General features: G+C 38.5%; 1 protein-coding gene across 1 annotated transcript in view; it reads right to left on the bottom strand.

The window, feature by feature from the left end:
• Window positions 1-23,770, bottom strand: part of LOC125094097 (protocadherin-23-like) — a 127,140-nt gene that overhangs the window by 34,893 nt on the left and 68,477 nt on the right. Inside the window, exon 13 of the mRNA XM_047719830.1 lies at window positions 21,244-22,101. Coding sequence (XP_047575786.1) covers window positions 21,244-22,101 — 858 coding nt within the window. The remainder of the gene's footprint in view (window positions 1-21,243; window positions 22,102-23,770) is intronic.

Here is a 23,770-nt window from a genome sequence, read left to right as displayed (position 1 = left end):
AGACCTGTACCCCTGGGGATAGAAATATATTATATGTTTATAAAAAATAAAATTAAAAAAATTATGCAGTATCTCTCTTTTGATCAGCATTGTCTTTTGGGAATCAAACCTGCTATTCTGTGTTTTAAGAGCTCATTACATTTTTATTGTAGAGTGTATTCTACTGAATGGACATACCATAGTGTGTTGATCCACTTTTCCACAGATGGACATTTGGATTGTTTTCAGTTTGGAGCTATTATGAATAAGGCTGCTATGAGCATCCATGCAATAGTGTTTGTGTGGACACATGTTTTCATTCCTGTTGGGTAAACACCTAGTGTGAGTGTGTGTTTAACTTTATAAAAAACTGCCAAGCTATTTTCCAAAGTGCTGCTATGCCATGTTACATTCCTGCTAGCAACACATGAGAATGCTGGCTGCTTCATATTCCCTGGTATTGTCAGTCTTTTTAATATTGGTCATTCTAGTGGATGTGTGGTAATTATCTCCCTGTGGTTTTAATTTTAATTTCCCCGATGTCTGATGATGTTGTGAATCTTTTCATGTGTTTGTTGGTCATTTTCACTCTTTTTTAAGATTCACCTTTGTTTTTTGGTTCTTGTTCTTTATCTACCATCAACTTCCGGGAAACTTTTTCATAGTTCTTTACTGGTCCTAATTGTCTTATCTTTGGCCTATAACTTACAGAATCTACTTTGGATGCCCACTCTGGCAGTGTCCCCTGCCTTTCCTCTTACTTTAATGCTCCCTGGCAGATGTCATCTGTTGGCCAAGATAGCATATTGTACTAAGAAGGAGATGGGAAAGCAGTGGGCTCTTCAAGAGGTCCTCTGACTGCTGAGTGTGTAGCAATGGGAGCCTGATTTAGGATGGTGTCAGCAAGGCACAAGTGGAAAAGTAAAAGGAAGCATTTGATAAGAACACAAATGTTTCATGATGTCAGAGATGAGAGCAGAGTAGGGATCATTAACTCAGATGCCTTTGGGTAAAAGTAAGAAGTTTGGACTAAAAAAAGAGCCAGCTGGTTGGAGGAAGTCAGAGACCTTCTGATGTGCTGAAACACTCAGCTTCAACTCATCACTGCCAGTAGGGAAGGGAAGCAGGCCTTAGGATGCTTGAAATTCTGGCCTTTTAAGAGAAGCTCAACAATTCATATTTATTTTCACATGAAATCTCCCCATTTATAAATGTCAGAAAATAATTTAGTTTAGGGGAAAAACCAAGCCATCATATGGGTCGAACAAAACACAGCTGTGGCCTGAGTCTGCTCATTTACCATCCCTGATAGAGAAGACGAATCTCTCCTTTTTGTTATCAGCCTTTCTAGCACTTAGATTATGGTACTTACTTGTCATCCATGGACTTGCACTGAACATATTCATGGACCGGTCTTATCTTTCCACTAAATTGGACTAAATTCAGTGAAAGCACAGAAGGTTTCCTATCTATTTGTTCTATATATTTGTGCAACTCTAGATTAGTTTTGCTTCTAAAATTTCATATGCTTGAAAAACCACAAAGTGGCTGCCTTCTTATGTTTACACGCCTTTTTGAGAATCAGTCACATTGTTCTTTATATCAAAAGTTTATACCTTTGTAAATAGTGGGTGCTCAGTAAGTATGAGAAGAAAGAGGTAACAGAGGGGATGGAGGAAGTAAGGGACGGAGATGCTCACTGAAGTGTTCTAGCCTTAAAGGCTCGAAGAACACCTCTCCACCTACACAGCCCTTCTAAACAGGCAGCAATTATTAAAAAAAAAAAATCTGGAGTGCCTGGGTGGTGCAGTAGGTTATGCCTCTGACTCTTGATTTCAGCTCAGGTCTGTTAGGGTGGTGAGATCAAGCCCCACATAGGGATCCATGCTCAGCTCAGGGTCTGCTTGAATTTCTCTCTCCCTCTTCCTCTGCCCATCCTCACTGTGCTCTCTCTTTCTCTTTCTCTCTCACTGAAATAAATAAATAACTCTTTAAAAAATTAATTAAATAAATTTAAAAATCACTGCTATAATACACTATCTGAGAGTGGGATTTGCAGCAATTAAAAAAAAAAAATCATAATACCTATTCAAGACCTCTGCTGGGCTTCCACATTGACTTCTACTGTGCAGGCCCCAAGGAATAAGCTTGAAAGCCATCTTGTACAGGTTACAGTAAAAAAAAAAAATAATAATCCCTAAGCCAGGCCAAATCAATAGATACTTTTTTTTCCTGGATACCTAAAAGGGTTTCACTAAAAAGAAGAGAAGAAAGAAAAGGCACTGGAATAAATGCTATTTTCCCTAGGAGCCTTTTCAACACAACATGCAAAAACCAATGCAATGATCACATATGAAAGGAAACAAGTATGTGGTATTGTTCACAAAACCAAAAAGGCATAAAATAAAATTCATATTGGAGAAAGAACCAGAAAACCCAAACTGGATATATGATGCTCTCTAAAAAACGATATGTTCAACACAAACTGTGACAAAGTTTTAAAATCATTTATTGAAGCTTCCAAATGGTGGTTCTTTTCAAGCCATTTTTGAAGTCATTTAGTGACAACATGAAGGATTTTAATTAATCATGGCGGAATCAGGTTGCTGCACATGTTCAGAATCTTTCAAGTTGCATTATAATCTAAGGCTTATTTTGTTATATTTTAGGAAACATATCGTTGATACAAAAATGCCTTCCATTTTCAGCAAGAATATGCCTTTACAGTATGCAGCATATTTTATCTTTAGTGCTCAATTACCATTCTGCGCTTCCTGATACAATTTCGTTTTTAATCACAGGAAATTTTATTTCCACTGGCTTGTCAAATGTTCTCAAGAATGGCAGTAAGAAGAGAAACAGCTATGCAGGCAAGATGTACCATCTTGCTGACGGCTTTTTCTCTGAAGCTTAGGATGTTTTAATTATACACCCAATTACAAAACAAAACATGGGGCCCACTTGAATGTAAAAAAACAAGGATGAGCACAGAATTGTAAAAAAAGAATCACATATGGACTCCCTCATAAAAGGAACAATCTTATTTTTACTACAAATAAAATGTTAATGATATCAAATGAAATTTTAGTGCAGAAAGAATTTCATTCAAAATACTTTATATACTAAAGTCAGCAAAGAGCTGCAAATATTTATATATGTTCTTTCTCAGATGATGTTTAAAATTAAGACTGCCCCCCAAAAGAGGAAATAACTAAAGGACCTGAATCCTTCTATGTCTTGGCTTATCCATGCTAATTTTACTTAATTTACTTAATTTATTTTTTAAAGATTTATTTTTTAAGTAATCTCTGTACCCAACATGGGACTGGAACCCACAAGATCCAGAGTTGCAGGCTCCACTGACTGAGCCAGCCAAACACACCAGCTTATTGTGTACATTTTATGTATGTATGTATGTATTTGAGAGAAAGAGAAAGAAAGAAAGCATGCTAGCTGGGGAAGGAGCAGAAGAACAGGGACCGAGAGAATTTCAAGCAGCCTGTCATGGGGCTTGATCTGAGCATGGAGCATGGAGCCTGTCATGGGGCTTGAACTCACAACCCTGAGATCAGGACCTGAGCTAAAATCAAGAGTCAGACCCTCAACCAACTGTGCCACCCAAGTGCCCTATGCACATTTTAGACGAAAGTCTGTCTCTGGGCATCTAGAGATTAAAAATTACTGGTCATTTCATACCAAGGTAGAAATGATAAAATGAAAACCAACACTGTACCTTTAATTCCCATGAGGCAAGTGAAATATACAGGAAAAACTTGCATTTTTCAGCTTTTATGAATTTCACTGTAAGTCTAATATTGCATCAAAGAGTATAATACATTCAATGTTCTTGTTTTTTTCTTCTTTACAATCAGTTAAAAAACTAATACCATCTACAGCAACAATGAACTATCTATTTAACTGAATTATGTAATGGTTAATGCTCTGTGACTAGAAAAATCAATATTCATGGATGTATTTAGGTAAAAAAATAATACAAACATTTTATTCAGAGCTGTTCATGGTAAGTACTTCTAGAGTTTTACTTTTGTCCCTTCTAAGCAATGCAAGAATTTTCGTATTGATGACTGACCTGAGATTTTTTTAAACATTTGGATGATTTTGAATTGTCCATTCTCTTTTAATCATCCAGCCACTGAAATGCTGAACATATTTCAGACCTTTAAGAAAGCTGGAAGTGAGATCAGCAAGATGGCTGAATGAAGCCCGAGACCTCATCCCCTATAGAGAAACTGAATGAGCAACAACAGTGTATGGTCCAAAAAGCTTTTATGAAAACTCCAAGCCAGAAGGGTGTGGTATGATATATTCCGAGTGCTAAAAGAAAAAAACTTTCACCAAGAATACTATATCCAGCAAAACTGCCCTTCAGAGATGAGAGAGAAAGATCTTCTCAGATAAACAAAAGCTGAGAGAGTTCACCACTACTAAAGCTGCCTGACTAGAAATGTTAATAAAATGCTTCCAGTTAAGATGAATGGGCACTGGACAGCAAGGTGAAAGCATATGAATATAAGAAGCTCTCCGGTAAAGGTAAATATGTAGACAAATACCAAATCTCATAATACTGTAATAGTGGTGCATATATCACTTTTAATTCTGGTATAAATTTTAAGAGATAAAAGCATAAAAAACTATAACTATAAAACTATGTGAATGGATAAAAATATAAAAAAGATGTATTTATGAAATCAGTAACAAAAGGTGGGAAGGAGAAGTAAAGGGACAGATTTTTTTGGATATGATTGAAGTTAAGTTGCTACTAGTTTAAAACAACATTAAAACTATAAGATGTATTATGTAATCCCCATGGTAACCACAAAGAAAATATCTGTGGAAGAAATGCAAAAGGAAATAAGGGATTCAAAATGTGTCACTACAAAAAACCACTGAAACACAAGGGGAGGCAGCAAGAGAAGAGAAGAAAACAAAATGAAAAACATACAGAAAATACTTTAAAAATGGCAGCACCAAGTCCTTCCCTATCAGTAATTTTTAAACATGTAAATGGATGAAACTCTCCAATCAAAAAACATGGAATAGCTGAATGGATTAATAAAAAACAAGATCCAAGTATATACTCCTACCTAGAAACTCACTCTAGATATACAGACAGATATAGGCTGCAGGAGGAAAGACTGAAGGAGATAGTCCATGCAAATAATATCCAAAGGCAATAAGAGTGGTTATACTTACATCAGACTAAATAGAAGGATGTTACATAAAAAGTTCTATTCACCAGGAAGATAAAGCAATTACAAATATATATGTGCCTAACAACACAGCACCTAAATATGTGAAGAAAACTGACAGAATTGAAGGGAGAAACTGACAGTAACACAATAATAGTAGAAGATTTCAATACTTCAGTTTGAATAATGGGTAGAGCATCCAGATAGATCAATAAGGAAACGGAGGACTTGAATAACATCATAGACTAACTGGACCTAAGAGACATAGACAGAACCCTCCAGCCAACAATAGCAGAATAATCATTCCCAAGTATTACACATTCCCATATATACACTCAAGAGCACATGGAACATTGAACATGGAACAGATCACATGTTAGGGCACAGCACTAGTTTTAACAACTTTAAGAATATTAAAATTGTACCAAAAAACATTATGATGGAATTAAAGTAGAAAGGAAAACTGGACTATTCATAAATATAAGGAAATTAAATAACACACTCTTGAACAACTAGTAGGTCAAGGAAGAAAGCTAAAGGGTAATTAGATAATATTTTGAGACAAATGAAACAAAAGCACAACATACCAAACATGGGCTGTAGCAAAAGCAAGACCAAGAGGGAATTTTATAGCAACAAATGTCTACTTTACAAAAAGAAGAAAGAGGGGCACCTGCATGGCTTAGTCAGTTAAGCAGCCAACTCTTGATCTGGTCAGGTCATGATCTCAGGGTCCTGGGATCCGCTGGCATCAGGCTCTGTGCTCAGCGGGGAGTCTGACTAAGAATTCTCTATCTCTTCCTCTCCCCTCTGCCCCTTTCTTCCTCCCCCACCCTTAAATAAATCTTTAAAAAAAAGAAGAAGAAGAAAAAGAAGAAGAAGAAGAAGGAGAGAGACTGCAAATAAACAACCTAACTTTACAACTCAAGGAACTACAAAAATGAACAAACTAAAAGCAAAGTGGGCAGAAAGAAATAAATAATGAATATTAGAACAGAAATAAGTGGAATAGGGGCACCTGGGTGGCTTAGTCGTTTAGCGACTGCCTTTGACTCAGGTCATGAATCCAGGGTCCTGGGATGGAGCCCCACATCAGGCTCCCTGCTGGGCAGGAAACCTGCTTCTTCCTTTCCCACTCCTTCTAACTGTGTTCCCTCTCTCGCCGTGTCTCTCTCTGTCAAATAAATAAGAAATAAGTGGAATAGAGAGTAAAGAACAAGACAAAAATTAAAAAAAAAACTTAGTTTTTTTTAAAAAGACTTTATTTATTGATTTGAGAAAGAGAGAGATCACGTGTGTGTGCTCACCCTTGAGCATGAAGAGAGGGGAGGGGCATAGGGAGAGGGAGAGGGAGAAGCAGACTCCCCGCTGAGCAGGGAGCCTGAAATGGGGCTCCATCCCAGGACCCTGAGGTCATGACCTGAGCCAAAGGCAGATGCTTAACTGACTGACACACTCAGGTGCCCTGAAACTAAAAGTCAGCAAAACTGACAAATCCTTAGCCTGGACAAAAAAAGTAAGAAGCCTCAAGTAATAAAAATCAGAAATGGAAAAGAGATATTACAAATGATGCCACAGAAACAAAAGGTATCATAAGAGACTACTATGAACAATGATACACCAACAAATAAGATAGACTGGGAGAAAAGAATACATTTCTAGAAACACACATGCTATCAAAATTGAGTCTGAAGAAAGAAAAAAATTCTGAAGAGATGTATAACTAGTAAGGAAATTGAATCAATAATCAAAAACTTCTCTATAAAGAGGACCAGATGGCTTCACTGGTGAATTCTACAAACCATTTAAAGAAGAATTAACACAAGTCTTTCTCAAACTCTTCCAAAAAATTGAAGACAACCCTTGCAAACATTTTATGAGGCCAGCATTATTCTGATACCAAAACCAGAAATACCAGGAGGAAACTACAGAGTAATATCCCCAATGAATCTAGAAGCCAAGATCTTCAATACAATTTAGCAAACTGGATGCAACAGCACATTAAAAGGATCGTATATCATAACAATGTGGGATTTATCCCTGGAAAGTGGCGATGGTTCAATGTATGAAAATCAATGTGATACACCACCTTAACAGCATAAAGAATAAAAATCACATGATCATCTGAATACGTGCAGAAAAAGCATTTGGCAAAGTTCAACACACTCATGATAAACACACTTGATAAACTAGGAACATAAGGAAATTACCATACGTAATAAAGGCCATAGATGAAAAACCCATAACTCTAACATCCTATTCAACAGTGAAATCAAAAAGCTTTTCAACCAGGAATAAGGCAAGAATGCCCACTCTCACCACTTCTAAGCAACATAGTACTTTAAGTCCTAGCTAGAGAAATCAGGCTTTGAAGTTAAAAACATCAAAATTGGAAAAAAAAAGAATAAAATGGTTAGTGACATGATCTTATATATAGAAAACCCTATAGATTACATGTGCGTGCACACACACAGAATTGATGAATGAATTCAGCAAAGTTATAGAATACAAAATCACCATACAAAAATCAGCTGTGTTTCTATGCACTAAGTGCATGATCTGAAAAAGAAATTAGGAAAACAATCCTATTTATAGTAGCATGAAAAAAAATAGGATAAACTTAACCAAGGAGGCAAAAGTCTTGTTCACTAAAAACTACAAAATATTGCTAAAATAAATTATAGAAGACACAAATAAAGGGGAAAATATTCTGTGTTCATGGAGTGTAAGACTTATTATTGTTCATGGAGTACAAGACTTACTATGAACAAAACAATCTACAGAATCAATGTAATCCATATCAAAATCCCAACAGTATTTTTTACAGAAATAGAAAACAAGAATTTTAAAATATGTATGGAATCTTAAATTACTCCAAATAGCCAAAACACTCTTGAGGGGAAAAAAAAAAAAGCTACAGGTTTCACATTTACTAACTTCAACCGTACAGAGATATGGTAATCAAAACAGTGTGGCACTGATATAAAGACAGATACATAGAGACCAATGGAACAGAACAGAAATCCCAGGAAAAAACCCCTCATGTGTATTTTCAAATGATCTTGGCATAGGTGCCAAAGCTACACAATGGGGATAGGTTAGTCTCTTTAACAAATGGTATCAGATATCCACATTCAAAAGAATGTATTTGGACCTCTACCTTAACACATATTCAAAAATTAGGTCAAAATGGATTAAAAACCGAAGTGTAACACATGAAACTGTAAATCTTCTAGAAGATTTAGGGGGAATGCTTCCTGCCATTGGATTTGGCAATGATTTCTTGGATATGAGAGTAAAAATACAGGCAACCAAAACAAAAATAGATTAATGGGACTACATCAAATTGAAAAGCTACTACATAACAAAAGAAACAATCAACAGAGTGAAAAGGCAACCTTGGAAAGGGAGAAAATATCTGCAAACCCTCTAAGTGGTAGTGAGTTAATCTCTAAAATATATAAGGCATTTCTTCAACTCATGAGCAAAAAAAACTTTCTTTAATGAACAAAGAACTTGAGTAGACATTTCCCCAAAGATAACATAAAAATGACCAATAAGTTTTTCGAAAGATGTTCAACATCACTGATCATCAGGGAAACGCAAATCAGAATCACAATGAGTATCACCACACACCAGTTAGGATGGCTGCAATAGAACAAAAACAAAATCCAGAAAATAACAAGTGTTGGTGAAGATATGAGGAAACTGGAATCCCTGGACACTCTTGGTGGTTTTACAAAATGGTGTAGCCACTATGGAACACAGTATAAATGTTTCTCTAAAAATTAAAAGTAGAGCTGTCCTATGATCCAGAAATCCCACTGGATGTATATCCAGAGAACTGAAAACAGGATCTCAAAGAGATGTCTGCACACCCATGTTCACTGCAACGTTATTTACAATACCCAAGAGATAGAAACAACCTAAATGTCCTTCGATGGAGGAGTGGATAAAGAAATGTATAATACACATACAGTAAAGTATTATTCAGCCTTTAAAAAGAAGAAAATCCTGGGGCACCTGGGTGGTTCAGTTGGTTGAATGACCAGCTCTTGGTTTCGGTTCAGGTCAGGATCTCAGGGACTTGGGCTTTAGCTTCAGTGGGGAGTCTGCTTGAGATTCCCTCCCTTTCCCTCCATCCTTCTCCCCTACCCCCCAGCTTACTCACTCTTTCTTAATTAAATAAATCCTTTTTAAAGGGAGGAAATCCTGTCATAGGCACTGAGGAACCTTGATTTCATAAATAAACCAGTCACAAAAAGACAAATACTTTATGACTCCACTTAGATGAGTTATCTAAAGTAGCCATACCATTAGAAGCTGAAAGTAGAATGGCGGTTGTTAGGGGCTGGAAGGGTTCAAATGATCTTCTGTCCAATGAGTGTAGCGTTTTAGTTTTAAAAGATGAAAATGTTCTAGAAATCTATTGCACAACGATGGGTCTACCATTATCACTATTGTACTGCGCACTTAAAAATGGTTATTTACGATGGTGAATTTTGTTATATGTTTCTTACCACAATTTGAAAAAAAGGAAGAAAAGTTGATTTTTCCCTCCCACCTTCCCATCACCAAAAAGGACTGAACATATGTTACTAAAGCTTTCCAAAAAATTCACCCTTGGGATGAGACAAAGCATGGAAAATCTCAAAACAAATAATTTTCCATAATTTGTGAATAGATGAAAACCATGTTTTATTTTTTTTTTAAGATTTTATTTATTTGACAGAGAGAGATCACAAGTAGACAGAGAGGCAAGCAGAGAGAGAGAGGGAAGCAGGCCTCTTGCCGAGCAGAGAGCCCGATGCGGGACTTGATCCCAGGACCCTGAGATCATGACCTGAGCCGAAGGCAGCGGCTTAACCCACTGAGCCACCCAGGCGCCCCGAAAACCATGTTTTAAAAAATATAAATGGTATGCAATCTTGAACACATTTGCTTTTGTGAACACCTAAGGAAATAATAGAGGAAGCTATACAAAGTGCTTATTGACCTTTTATGAGCTTTAGGAAAAGAGAGATGTGGAAGAAAACCAATATAGAATTAATACATGAAATGAGAAGTAAACAAAATTAAGTCTGAAATGTATTATTAGATGGATTACAGATTTTAGTGGCCAAATTTTTTAAAAGGAGGATTATCTATAAACGGATTGAATCCTTTGAAATGCACGCATAGCAACTTAGAGAAAAACAGGTGCTAAAGTGATCCCTTGATATTCCTACTATCTCTTTAATTTTGTGATTTTACAGAAGACTATATTTAAAGCCTGAGCTTGAGAATTTTCAGTGTTGCTTCAATGTTGGATCAGACTCCAGATCTTGTCTGTGGACCCCATGCTGCTGGTCTCCCCTCATTTGCCAATGATTCCCTGTCTCGTCTGTATCCCTAGGTTGGTGACCAGACTTCACATTTTCTTTATTTTTCAAGAGATATCCTTTTTTTTTTTGCAGTTCCCAAGCCAGCCAGAATCCAGAGCCTACCCATGTCCAGAAAGAAAGTTTGCACAACTTTTCTATATGAGTGATTCTCGACTTCGGTTGTTAGATATCTGACATATTTCCAGTTACTTCAAGAAACAATGCAAATGTCTCCCAAAAAATCTTTAAATATATGCTTTCCTTAGATTAAAGAGATGCCTGTTAAGATGTTTTTAGCTGCCACATAATGAGTACTGTACTAAACTATTTCAATGATTCCATTTGACTGTCGCAGCTTTAGGAAGATGTACTGCTGTCCTGGTAATACATAAATCTGAAACCAAGTTTCAACATCCAGAAATAGTAGATGCTAATTGAAAACAAAAAAAGGAAAAAGAGGAAATCCTGATATTTCTACGTGTTTTATTCTGTTTTACTAAAAGATAAATGACATTTCTTGGTAAACTTTACAGTGCTATCAATCACAAATATCCAAATCTCTCCCAGCTTTCAAAAAAAAGAACAAAATGCCGCTCTGATCTTCAGGACTCTTCAAGCCATTGCCACCCACATTCCTTTGTCACCCTTCACGGCCCAGCTTTGTGAAAACAGACTGAGTTCTCCACCCTGGCCGCCCCCCCCCAACAATTTGCTCTGCATTTCCCTGTACTTCGGCTTCTAAAATAAAAGTTCTAGACACTTCATTCTCCCTACTGTTCCCCATCCTCTCCAAAGTTACTAAATTTTATTTGGCTGCACACAGTTTCTGGAAACAGCCACAGTTGACTCTGGAGAGCATTTAGGTGGTCTCAGCTCCTGGTCTCTATTCTTGGCCAAATCCTGAACTGTTTTACCAGAGCAAACTTGTTCTCCAGACCTTCCTTTCTGGACTCTCACAGCTCCTGATGTGGCTAGTTGTGTCATTTTCTTTTATTATCTTGTCCTTTTTATTTGATGCATGGACTTAATTTTTTAAGAAGTGCCTTCTTTTCTACCATATTCTTACCTCCTCATGCCAAGATGACATCCTTAGACTATCTCAGGCAACACTCCTCAACTCCAAGGGTGAGAGGCTCTTTGAGTACTGGGTGACAGCCCATCACCTCATGCACTTCCCCTTTGGGGACAGGCCTCTGACAGAGCTAGCTGTCACATTTCAGTCCCTATTTCACCTAATTTCTGCTGCCAATTAGCAATTGTTGACCATTCCTGCTTCTCGAATGAGTTGCTTTCCTGTCCAACACTACCCTCCCAGGAATTATCAGTGATGCCCCTGCCAGCCCCCCAACCTCAGTCTCTTGGGAGATACATTACTTCAACCCTTGTAAAATATTGCCATTACTTTGGATTTCTTCTAGGCCTTCTCTCTACCCCTTCCCTTGGCCTGTGTGCATAATTATGTGGAAGTTTCCACCAATTCACAATGTCTGGTATATCTTCAAAAATCTCATTTAATTGGTTGGGGTTGTGGATGTCTAGGTAGTAGTAATTTTTAAAAGCTCCCCAGGTGTCTCTATGGTGATTTACCACATGGATTACCACAGCACCCTCCTAACTCGGATCTCTCCCCAGGCCTTCACCAGACCTCCAAAGTCAGCTAGATATAAAAGCTGTTTTGTCACTCTTTTGGTAATTTAAAGGCCATCAACATCACACTGGAAAGCTCACGAGAGCCTCTGCAACTGTTTAGGATTAACAAGCAACTATAGGATTATGAGCATGGCTTCCTGTGTCCTTTGTTCTAGAAAGAAAGACCAGATCATCCTGGCATAACTATTGTAATCCACTTGGCAATCATAGTTCTTCATATACATAAAAACTGACATTCTGATCATGTATCAGACTCTTTATTATTTGTTAGTATGTCCCAACCTTGGGGGAAGAACTCCCTGGTGTGTTAATAAAATGAGGTTTTTAACCTATAATGGCTGAGGCCCAGGTGTAAGATGGGTTAATTTGCAAAGATGAAAGCTGCCTTACAAAGCATTTATCTTTTTTTTTTTAATTTGTTCTATTTATTTTAGAGAGAGACAAACAGAGAGAGCATGAGAGAGGGGCAGAGGGAGAGGGAGAGAGTCTCAAGCAGACTCACAGCTGAGCATGTAGCCCAATGCAGGACTCAATCTCAGGACCCTGAGATCATGACCTGAGCCAAAACCAAGAGTCAAGTCTTAACCAACTGAGCCATGCAGGTACCCCAAGATGTTTATCTCCATCTGAGACAGGCTGACGCCTTCTAAGGCATTCTTTTCTGTCTCCTCCAGAGCTAGCTTAGTGGGAGGAAAGGTGAGGAAATTCCTCTCTGTTTGTAAACAGCTGGCTAGATAGCACTCACACCAGCAAGTTTCATTCCAAATATGAGACTGGCCTTAAATAAAATAATGAAAAAGGGATGACAGGTAATATTTGCTTCTCTTTTTTTCATGATCATCAAAATGTATATGTTGGCCCCTATTCCAAAGTTCTGGATGACATAAATTATGGGAATTCTTCCCACAACTTCCACAGTTATGGGAACTTTGTCACCTTAAAAAGTATAATTATTATCTTGTTTGGAGTTAGAACAGAGCAGAAGGAAATAATGGGGTTTTAAACACTCAAGCATTTCACTGTTTTATAGAATAGCTATGTAATAACTAATTACTCTGGTAGGAATTTGTACCCAGTGAACCTGAGAGAATTCAATGAAGGATTTGAGATAGAGGAGGATAGCAATAAGAACAATAAAAACAATGACCAGCACACTGTACGGCCTCATTTAATCCTTAAAGTAGCCCTGTGAGGAAATCATTTCACCTGTCCACTTTATAGGAGGAGAAAGAGAGCTTGTTCACTGTGAGTGTGACCCACTCAACTACACTAACTTCTCTCACACAATCTGCCACATCCATGTGCCCGGCTTACCAAGAGTAAGAGCCCATATTTACTGGATCAGTTGCAAGAGGGCCAGAAGAAGGGGTTGTCCACTGAACCACCAAGATTAGATTTGTCTATGATACAAAATTAAATAAACGTAATTGACTAGTTAGAATGCCCCCATGGGGCATTTTATTGTTTTAATTTTATTTCAAGATTTTTAAGGTCTGAGCATTTACTTTCAACTACAGCGCCCACACCATTAATAATGTCATTTTCCTCCCTCATGGGAACTAAAAGAAATACATGAAGTTGTAAACAGTCCTCACCGGAGACTGTGACTGCTGATTCAGCCTCATCATCAGAGCACTGGAAGTGAAACAAGAAATAAATGCTGCCTTCCAGAAGGTTCATTTAAATTATTTAATGGATTGAAACACCACTGACAATGAAGTGGTTTATTTTTCCCTTCAAAAAATTCAGGGCAGTTCGATTTCCTCTCACCTGGGTCAAAGAGGAACAGACGCAAGAGTAAAGAGAGGGGAATCACTTGGCTTTCAACTCTCTTCCCCATTGCTGTAGAGGCAGCCTCTCTCTTGGAGGCAAATGGTATCCGGGAGAGTGACTCTTTGGGTGAGTAAGTGAACACATCATGACCAACTCTCAAAGAGATTTTACCTATCAAAGAGCTGCTTTTCAAACAGGAACTGTACACTGAGCTAGTTATCATTTTAACAGTTGACGTTAAGTTTAGCGTTGTCAGTTGATGAATACAATGTTTGTTCTTTTTTTAAGACTTTTATTTACTTATTTGTCAGAAAGAGAAAGACAGCGTGCAAGCAGGGGGAGTGCCAGGGAGAGGGAGAGGGAGAAGCAAACTCCCCACTAAGCAGGGAGCATGGGGCTTGATCCCAGGACCCCAGGATCATGACCTGAGCTGAAGGCAGAGGCTTAATTAACTGAGTGCCCCAGGCACCCCAGATGAATGCAATGTTAATCAAGACTCAAACCTGTGACCTTTCCAAGAAAGAAATGTTAAACAAATATAAATACATCCGAGTTACTTATTTTAACTTTTCATTTTCTTAAAAGAATATTTAAATGTTAAAGTTAGTTTAGGGTGATGAAAATGTATGATAATACAAAAAATAATTCATTCATGATGTCAAGTGATATCTAGTGGTAAGATATTTGAGTAACCCACAGAAAATTTAAACTTCCAATAAGCACATATTTTTTCATTTGAAAATAAATTTAGGGGTGCCTGGGTGGCTCATTCGGTTAAGAGTCTTTGGCTCTTTGGCTCAGGTCATGATCCCAAGGTCCTGAGATCAAGCCCCATGTCTGGCTCCCTGCTTACTGGGCAGTTTGCTTCTCCCTCTCCCCTCTCCCTACTGTATGCACTCTCTCTCTGTCTCTTGCTCTCTCTCTCTCAAATAAATAAATCTTTAAAAAAAAAAGTTTAAAACTGAAGACATCTGTGGGAGGAAATAACCCTGGAAGCTATAAAATTATTAAATAATTTATATCAAGGCCATTCAAGCACTAATCAATGGATTTACAGTCTTTTAAAACCACTGGAATTTAAAAGCAAAACAAAACAAAACAAAACACCTTTTGATGTCTATATGATCTGGCAGTCTGAACTGAATTTGGGTTTAGGTGAAGCTTTGGCTAGCTTGAAATGTCCATCAATATGTTACACACCTTGTCAGCTGTTTTCACAGGAGGTTAGGAAACCTTGCTGAACTGGGTGTAGGTTAGTGGCATCTAATCAAATTCAATGGCCTACTTTTTTTTTTTAAGATTTTATTTATTTATTTGACAGAGAGAGATCACAAGTAGACAGAGAGGCAGGCAGAGAGAGAGGAGGAAGCAGGCTCCCTGCTGAGCAGAGAGCCTGATATGGGGCTCGATCCCAGGACCCTGGGATCATAACCTGAGCCGAAGGCAGAGGCTTTAACCCACTGAGCCACCCAGGCGCCCCTCAATGGCCTACTTAACTGTCATCTTTTCCTGCTCTTTCTCCTTCCCGTTTGATGCAAAGTTGAGTTTTTCTCTCAGTGTAGACTTTATGCCCTTCATACGTCATAGTTAACTCTTCACAGCAAGGTCCCAACCCGTTGCTTCAGATGTCTTGAAATATACCTACCTGAATGTTTATGCATTCCATATGCTCATAATACAACCACAAATATTCCTAGTTGTCTTGATGTGTAAGATTTAATATAGAGATTTTTAGAGCCTTAAGTGTTATTAAAAGTAACAGTTAAATTTAATTCAGTAATTCTAAATACAAGAGGATTAAGAAGGACAGCTCTTATTGGAGGTGAAAGAAAACAGTGATGTGGACAGCAGGATAAAGGCTTCCCATCCATTAATTCATTAGCTTTCCTGACTGAAGCTCAAACAGGAGGCACACCTTCAGAGGTGAGAAAGTAATTTGTTCTTCACTGTCTTCTGCACTCACTTTTTATCTCAGACTAGGTTACTCTTAACCATATTGATTAATCCAATTGTGATGGTTGCAAGTACAATGAAGGTGTGCAGATTTGATGAGACACTGCCTGAGTGAGGGGCAAGACGCTAAAATCAAGGTCATTTCCTGCCATAAGGGTTGCCTCCTATCAACAGAGTGAACCTGTGACATACCAATGAACAGCACATGGCAAAAATGAAAACAGGTGCAAATCTTACACTCCCACAGCAGTTTTTATTAGTGTGATTTTAATTCACTCCTGAATTCAACCACAAATGTTATACTTGCTAATCCATAACTTAATTTTGTATTGAAATGTTTTCTTTGGGGTGCTTTAGATATTGACTCTCATTTAGGTTTAATTCTGCAAACAAGTTGATTCTAAGTGAGTTGAGAAAGAACCTTCTAGCACTTAGGGAAAGCCCAGGCACATTACTTGATATTTAGAAATATCATTCACTAACGTCACAAAGTGTGATAACAATGATGACATCCAGACTCATTCTTTTGAGGAGTAATATACTTAATGCCTATTACTCTGCTGAATTTATACTGGATGTGAACATTCAATGGTAGTGTTTGGAAACCGTATTATGTGAAGAACAACTGAATGACTTAAAGAAGGGGAAGCTACGTTAAGTCAAAGTCCCCCAGGTGGTCTGTTAGTCCTTGGACCTCCTTCCCTATTATTCTTGCCCTTGCTTACTCTGGTCCCATCATACAGGCCTCTTTGCTGTTTACTGAACAAACCAGGAAAGCTACTGCTACCTTTTCCCTTTTTTTTTTTTAAATACTCTACCTCCAAATATATTGTCTCCTCTTTTGAGGTCTTTGCCCAAATGCACCCGCTCCATGATGCCTGCCCTTACCTACTATTTAAAACTGCAATTTGCCCCTCACTCCAGACCTCCCAATTCCTTCTTCCCTTCCTCAGCTTTCTCTTTACTCAATGGCTCTTGTCACCATCTAAATACACTATAGTTATTTATCAGGTTCATTGACACTGTCTGTCTATCCCTGCTAGAATGTAAGCCACCCAAGGACAAGTTCACCAATATATCCCAGTAGAAAAGTACCTGGTACTGGATACTCATTTAAAAAAAAATGCTTCAGGGGCGCCTGGGTGGCTTGGTGGATTAGGGCCTTTGCCTTCGGCTTGGGTCATGATCTTAGGGTCCTGGGATAGAGCCCTGCGTCGGGCTCTCCGCTCAGCAGAGAGCCTGCTTCCCTTCCTCTCTCTCTCTGCCTGCCTCTCTGCCTACTTGTGATCTCTGTCAAATAAATAAAATCTTAATAAATAAATAAATAAATAAATAAAATAAAAATGCTTCATGGAAAGAGCAAATAAAATATCTGAAAAGTGACTGTGTAGAGCAGTGGAGTGTTCCAGAGGGCAGAACTAGATTTATGGAGAGACCGAAAGGATGCAGAGCGAGGTTCCACATATGAATGACTTCCCAAATGAAGAGATTTTCCAACATTGCCCTGAAGTCAAATCACCTGCAGAGTTTGTTAGAAACATTCTTGGACTTCAGACCTAATGACGCAGAACCTTCATGAGAGAGTTACAAATCATTTGTTTCACACCCAATTTCAAGAACCACCCTTCTAAACTCTCAGTCACCAAAATATTCAAGGAGAGATGGAAAGACTGAGTGTCAAAGATGTTTAGAGAAATGTTCATATTTGCACTGCAGACAGAAGGCTGGGCTCAAAGATTCTGTAATTTTTTTAAGATTTTATTTATTTATTTGACGTGAGTGTGGGAGAGAGAGTAAAAGCAGGGGAAGAAGCAGAGGAAGCGAGAGAAGTAGCCTGAGCAAGGAGCCTGATGTGGGATTCAATTCCAGGACTTGAGCTGAAGGCAGACACTTAACTGACTGAGCCACCCGAGCACCCCAAAATTCTACAATTTTATCAGATCAATTTCAAGATTGATTAATGTACTGTATTTTGCGCTATACTATTTAGAAAATGTTAACTTTACTTTCCATCAGGCTCTGCTCCAGTGTTGGAATGTATGCCTCTTAAGAGTAATAGAATTATAGCTCTAGGAAGTATTTCATTTGTTTAACATGTAACGCTTCTATGGAAGTCTCATTACACATAAGAATATAAGCTGGTGGGACGCCTGGGTGACTCAGTCTGTTAAGCATTTGCCTTTGGCTCAGGTCATGATCCCGGAGTCCTGGGATCAAGCCCCACATATGGCTTACTGCTCTGTGGTCTGCTTCTCCCTCTCCTTCTGCCCCTCCCCCTTCACTCATGCTCTGTCTCTCGCTTTCTCTCTCAAATAAAAAAATAAAATCTTAAAAAAAAAAAAGAATATAGGTTGGAAATTTCTGACTTAGTTTGGAAGTCACTATTATTTCCTTTAATTCAGATAACTGCAATTGACTTTTGATTATGTTTAGAATTAGAATTCTAAATTAGGATAATTTAGAAATGAGAGGTCTTCTGAGGAAAGCAACCTATGAGATTACCATAATTCCAAAAAAGGATCAAAGTCAAGTTAATAACCTGCAATTGAAAATAACCCTAATTTAATATTCAGTGTTAAACTGAATATTCTCTTTTCATAGAAAAGGTAGTATAACATGTGTAACATAGATATTTTCACTCTGACATAAATAAATTAATTTCAGAAAAATGTCACGTTGCCTGATTTCAAGCTTTACTACAAAGCTGTGATCACCAAGACAGCATGGTACTAGCACAAAAACAGACACACAGACCAGTGGAACTGTGTAGAGAGCCCAGATATGGATCCTCAACTTTATGGTCAAATAATCTTCAACAAAGCAGGAAAAAATATACAGTGGAAAAAAGACAGTCTCTTCAATAAATGGTCCTGGGAAAATTGGACAGCTATGTGTAGAAGAATGAAACTCAACCATTCTCTTACACCGTACACAAGGATAAACTCGAAATGGATAAAAAAACCTCAACATTAGACAGGAATCCATCAGAATCCTAGAGGAGAACATAGGCAGTAACCTCTTCAACATCAGCCACAGCAACTTCTTTCAAGATATGTCCCCAAAGGCAAAGGCGAAAATGAATTTTTGGGACTTCATCAAGATCAAAAGCTTCTGCACAGCAAAGGAAACAGTCAACAAAACAAAGAGGCAACCCATGGAATGGAAGAAGATATTCGCAAATGACAGTACAGAAAAAGGGCTGATATCCAAGATCTATAAAGAACTCCTCAAATTCAACACACACAAAACAGATAATCACGTCAAAAAATGGGCAGAAGACATGACCAGACCCTTCTCCAAAGAAGACATACGAATGGCTAACAGACACATGAAAAAATGTTCATCATCATTAGCCGTCAGGGAGATTCAAATCAAAACCACATTGAGATACCACCTAACACCAGTTAGAATGGCCAAAATTAATAGGAGAGTAAACAACTTGTGTTGGAGAGGATGTGGAGAAAGGGGAACCCTCTTACACTGTTGGTGGGAATGCAAGTTGGTGCAGTCACTTTGGAAAACAGTGCGGAGATTCCTTAAGAAATTAAAAATAGAGGGGCACCTGGGTGGCTCAGTCTATTAAGTGTCTGACTTCGGTTCAGGTCATGATCCCAGGGTCCTGGGATCAAGCTTCGCATCGGGCTCCCTGCTTGGCTGGAAACCTGCTTCTTCTCTCTCTCCCACTCCCTCTACTTGTGTTCCCTCTCTCGCTGTCTCTCTCTCTCTCTATGAAATAAATAAATAAATAAATCTTAAAAAAAAATAGAGCTACCCTGTGAATCTGCAATTGCACTACTGGGTATTTACCCCAAAGATACAGATGTAGTGAACAGAAGGGTCATCTGTACTCCAGTGCTCATAGCAGCAATGGGCACAGTCGCCAAACCATGGAAACTTTTGTATCTACATGGATGGGACTGGAGGAGACTATGCTAAGTGAAATAAGTCAAGCAGAGAGAGTCAATTATCATATGGTTTTCAAAACTTGTGGAGCATAAGGAAAAACACAGAGGACATGGGGAGATGGAAAGGAGAAGTGAGTTGGGGGAAATCAGAGGGGGAGACGAACCATGAGAGACTGTGGACTCTGAGAAACAAACTAAGGGTTGGAGGGGTGGGGGTAGGGGGTTGGGGGAGCCGGTGGTGGGTATTAAGGAGGGCACGTATTGCATGGAGCACTGGGTGTGGTGCAGAAACAATGAATTTTGGAACACTGAAAAGAAATTTTTTAAAAAAATAATGCCTTCTGCAGGTATGGGGAAAGTGAAATTGAATCATGACAAAATGACAAAACTCAAACAAAAAGTGCCAAGAGCAGGTGCACAGTACACTGCACACCTTTAGCAATCAAGCTTCTCCTCTTCGAGTCCATGTGCTTTGCCTGATGGGTGGAAAGAATCAGTAGACTCATCTCTCCGCTCTCTAGTTACATATAATTACCCAGGTCAGGTGTCTTTTAATTCACAAGTATCTACAGGAAGCTTTTTCACTTTGGGATTAGAAAGATAATTAAAACTGATTTTTTATTTACATTTCCCGTTATGGCATAAATGTAAGGAAGTAATTGGAAAAGAATCCAGCATTATTAGGTAAAATAGTTTCTGTTCACAAAAGCCTGGTCTCAACTGTGCTGAATTCTTTGAGGATCAGATATTACTGCACCGTTCAAAAACCACTGCTGAGTGTATCAAAATGAATAATGATACTCGTATTAGTAGTCTCTATTTACTACATGCTTACGGTGTGTCTGACGCTGTCTTAAGTGCTTTACGTGAACTGGCTTATTCACCCCCCAGAACCTAATGAGGTAGGCATGATTCTTATCCCCAATTTATGGATTAGGAAACCGAGGCTCAGACAGCTTTGACTACCCAATGAGGCGCAATGACTTACTTCAAATTTAAACTCAGGCAGAGCCCAAGCCTTTAATCACAACGTATCTCCTTTTTTATTGTACTTCTAAGAAAGTACTTTAGGAAATGTACACTTGTTAAGGAATTCAGATACATTTAAATAAAGGGTTTTTTTGAGGTTGTAAACTGATGTTAACTCAAACGTCAAAAGCCCTAAATGATTTATTTTTCAGTATTTTTACTCTCTGTTGTCTCTAAAGTTTGCGTGTGTGTGTGTGTATTTTACTATATTTGAAGGTACTGTTCTAATACTATACTATGGATGAACATTGGCATACCAAAAGTTTGCTGAACTCAGAAATTTGTGACTGAACCCACAATCTCACTCTTGTTGTATAATCCTTAGTTTTAATCACTTTGCCCAAACTGGTACAATATATAAAAACTTGAGGGAACACTCACCTGCATCACAATTTTCAGTCACATTCCCTTTATACAGATGGTGGCTGAAGGAAATCTTTACATCTTCTCCTTCCATGTGAACGACTAAGAGGCCAGTGGTTGTCCTAGCTGGGACCCCCTGGTCCCTAACTTGTAACTGCAGCCAGATTGGGAAATATTCCGAAGATGGGTGGTGCTGAAGTTGAACTTCTCCTGTATACTTATCAATAGAAAACACTGACTGGGTCTCTGCAAAACTAAAAATGACAGATCCATTGGGTCCCAAGTCGGGGTCACTGGCTGTCAGAATAGCGGTTGTCTGGTTAGTAGGTAACTGGGGGGAAAGAAAAATCTCCAAGGGGTTCTGCTCCCAAACTGGGTCATTGTCATTTACATCGGTGACATGTACTTTTATAATGACTGTGGTGCTTCTTGATCCCTGGACACTACAGTCTCTGGCCACAGCCCTAAACGTATGCTGAGATCTGGCTTCTCGGTCCAGGGTGCAGCGGGTTCTCAATGTGCCTGCCATGGCATCAATGGTGAATGCACCCAAAGCCTCATCCACCAAGAAATACTCAGTTTGTCCATTCAGACCTTCATCCCTGTCCACGGCAGACAACACGAGAACCTCTGTTCCCACTTGGGCATCTTCTCTCACGGAGGCCTGGTAATGCAGCGTGGGGAAGGACGGGCCATGGTCATTGTCATCCAAAACCCTCACCTGCAACTGCACTAGAGAGCTCCTCGGTGGATCCCCCAGATCAGAGCACAGGATAACCAGGGTGAAATGGTTGACTTGCTCCCGGTCCAAAGCGCGAGTGGTTGAGAGTTCCCCTGATGTCTCATTGATAGCAAAGTATTCATCTATATTTCCTTCTGTTAAAGAAAACACATTCAAATTCAACATTCATTCGAATTGAAGAAGTAGCAGCCTTCCGCTAGCTAGATATACATATATATATGATTCATATATATGTCATATGTATCAGTCATATATATGATTGTATATATATCATGTATATATATACATCATCATATATATGTATATATCCTATATATATGATATACAGTATGTATGATATGTATCATATATCTCATATATATGCATAGGATTCATTCTTTCAACAAATATTTATTTCATGATTATTATATCCTAACACTTTTGTAAGTATTGAGGACATAACAGTGAACATGATAAAGTCCTGCCCTCGTGAAGCCTCTATTATCAGGGGATAAACAAAATAATATAATTCACTTTTTCTCTTAATTGAAATAATTAGAACACTTGCTTTGACTGATTTGTAGCAGTATGGATTTTTGTGTATGCATTTACATTTTATATTCATATATTTTTCCTCTTGAGATGATTAAAATGTACGTTTTATTTGAAATAAAAAAATACCAGGCAGGGATAAGAAACAGGATATAACATCCATTTTTAGATAGCAATAAAAAAAATCAACACGTTGATACTAGTACTGTGGATGAAGTGAGATTCTCTTCCACTCTCCCCTGTGCCTTGTGCATAAATCATAACACTTCTGTAAGAGATAGGGGAACACTTGTCTGTTTCTTCCTTAACATAAGGAATGACAACATTTTGTTCTTCTCTGTAGCCTCCAGAAATATCTTCCCTTTACTCTTGCCTATGGTACCAAGCAGAATAAAAGTTAAATATGAACACAGAGACAAAAAGCCTTCAAAGATATTTTAAAGTCATCTTAAAAATTAGTCAGGAAAAAATGTAGTTCAATGACTTGTTGGCCGTATCTTGGATGAAGGACATATTCTTGGATCAAGCACACTATTCCAAATAGAGTGGAATCTGGACACCTGGGTGGCTCAGTCACTTAAGTGTCTACCTTCGGCTCAAGTCATGATCCAGGGTCCTGGGATTGAGCGCAGTATCAGGCTCTCTGCTCAGCAGGGAGCCTGTTTCTCCCTCTCCTTCTGCCACTCCCCCTGCTTGTTCACACTCTCTCTCTCTCTGTCAAATAAATAAATAAAACCTTAAAAAAAAAAGTGGGAATTTATTGGAGTCTGCCAGTGGCATGTGGGGAAGAAGTAGGACAGCATTCAAGAAAACAACAGCCATAAGTAGTGTTGGGGGCTGAGGAGAAGGGACTTGCATTTGTATTTTGTTCATAAAACATGACTAATGTATACCAAATATAGGGGTGATCAGAAAAACCTACAATTCTGTGGCATTTGTCATTGATAAAATGGTTCATTCACTCGGCCGACATTGAAGGAGAACATGACATGTGTGTGTCGGATGCGGAGAATGGGAGGACAGTAAGGCGCGATCCCTGTCTCCAAACATTTACAGTCCATGAGGAATTTGGGTCAGTACTGGCATATTGAAGTGTAGTGTGAAAATCATACACACAGGGTGTCCAGAAGCACCACTAAGGATATGCAGTCTTGTGTTAGGATGGGCAGGAATGCTTATTAGAAAGAGTGGCATCAAAACTGGTTCCTAAAGCAGAGGGGGCCAGGCTAAAAGTTTTGGAAAGTGTGTTCTAGGCAGAGGGGGAGCCTAAGG

This window comes from Lutra lutra, chromosome 2 (genome assembly GCF_902655055.1).
Source record: "Lutra lutra chromosome 2, mLutLut1.2, whole genome shotgun sequence".
In the NCBI taxonomy this organism is placed as follows: Eukaryota; Metazoa; Chordata; class Mammalia; order Carnivora; family Mustelidae; genus Lutra; species Lutra lutra.
This window is presented reverse-complemented; position numbering and strand designations above follow the sequence as displayed.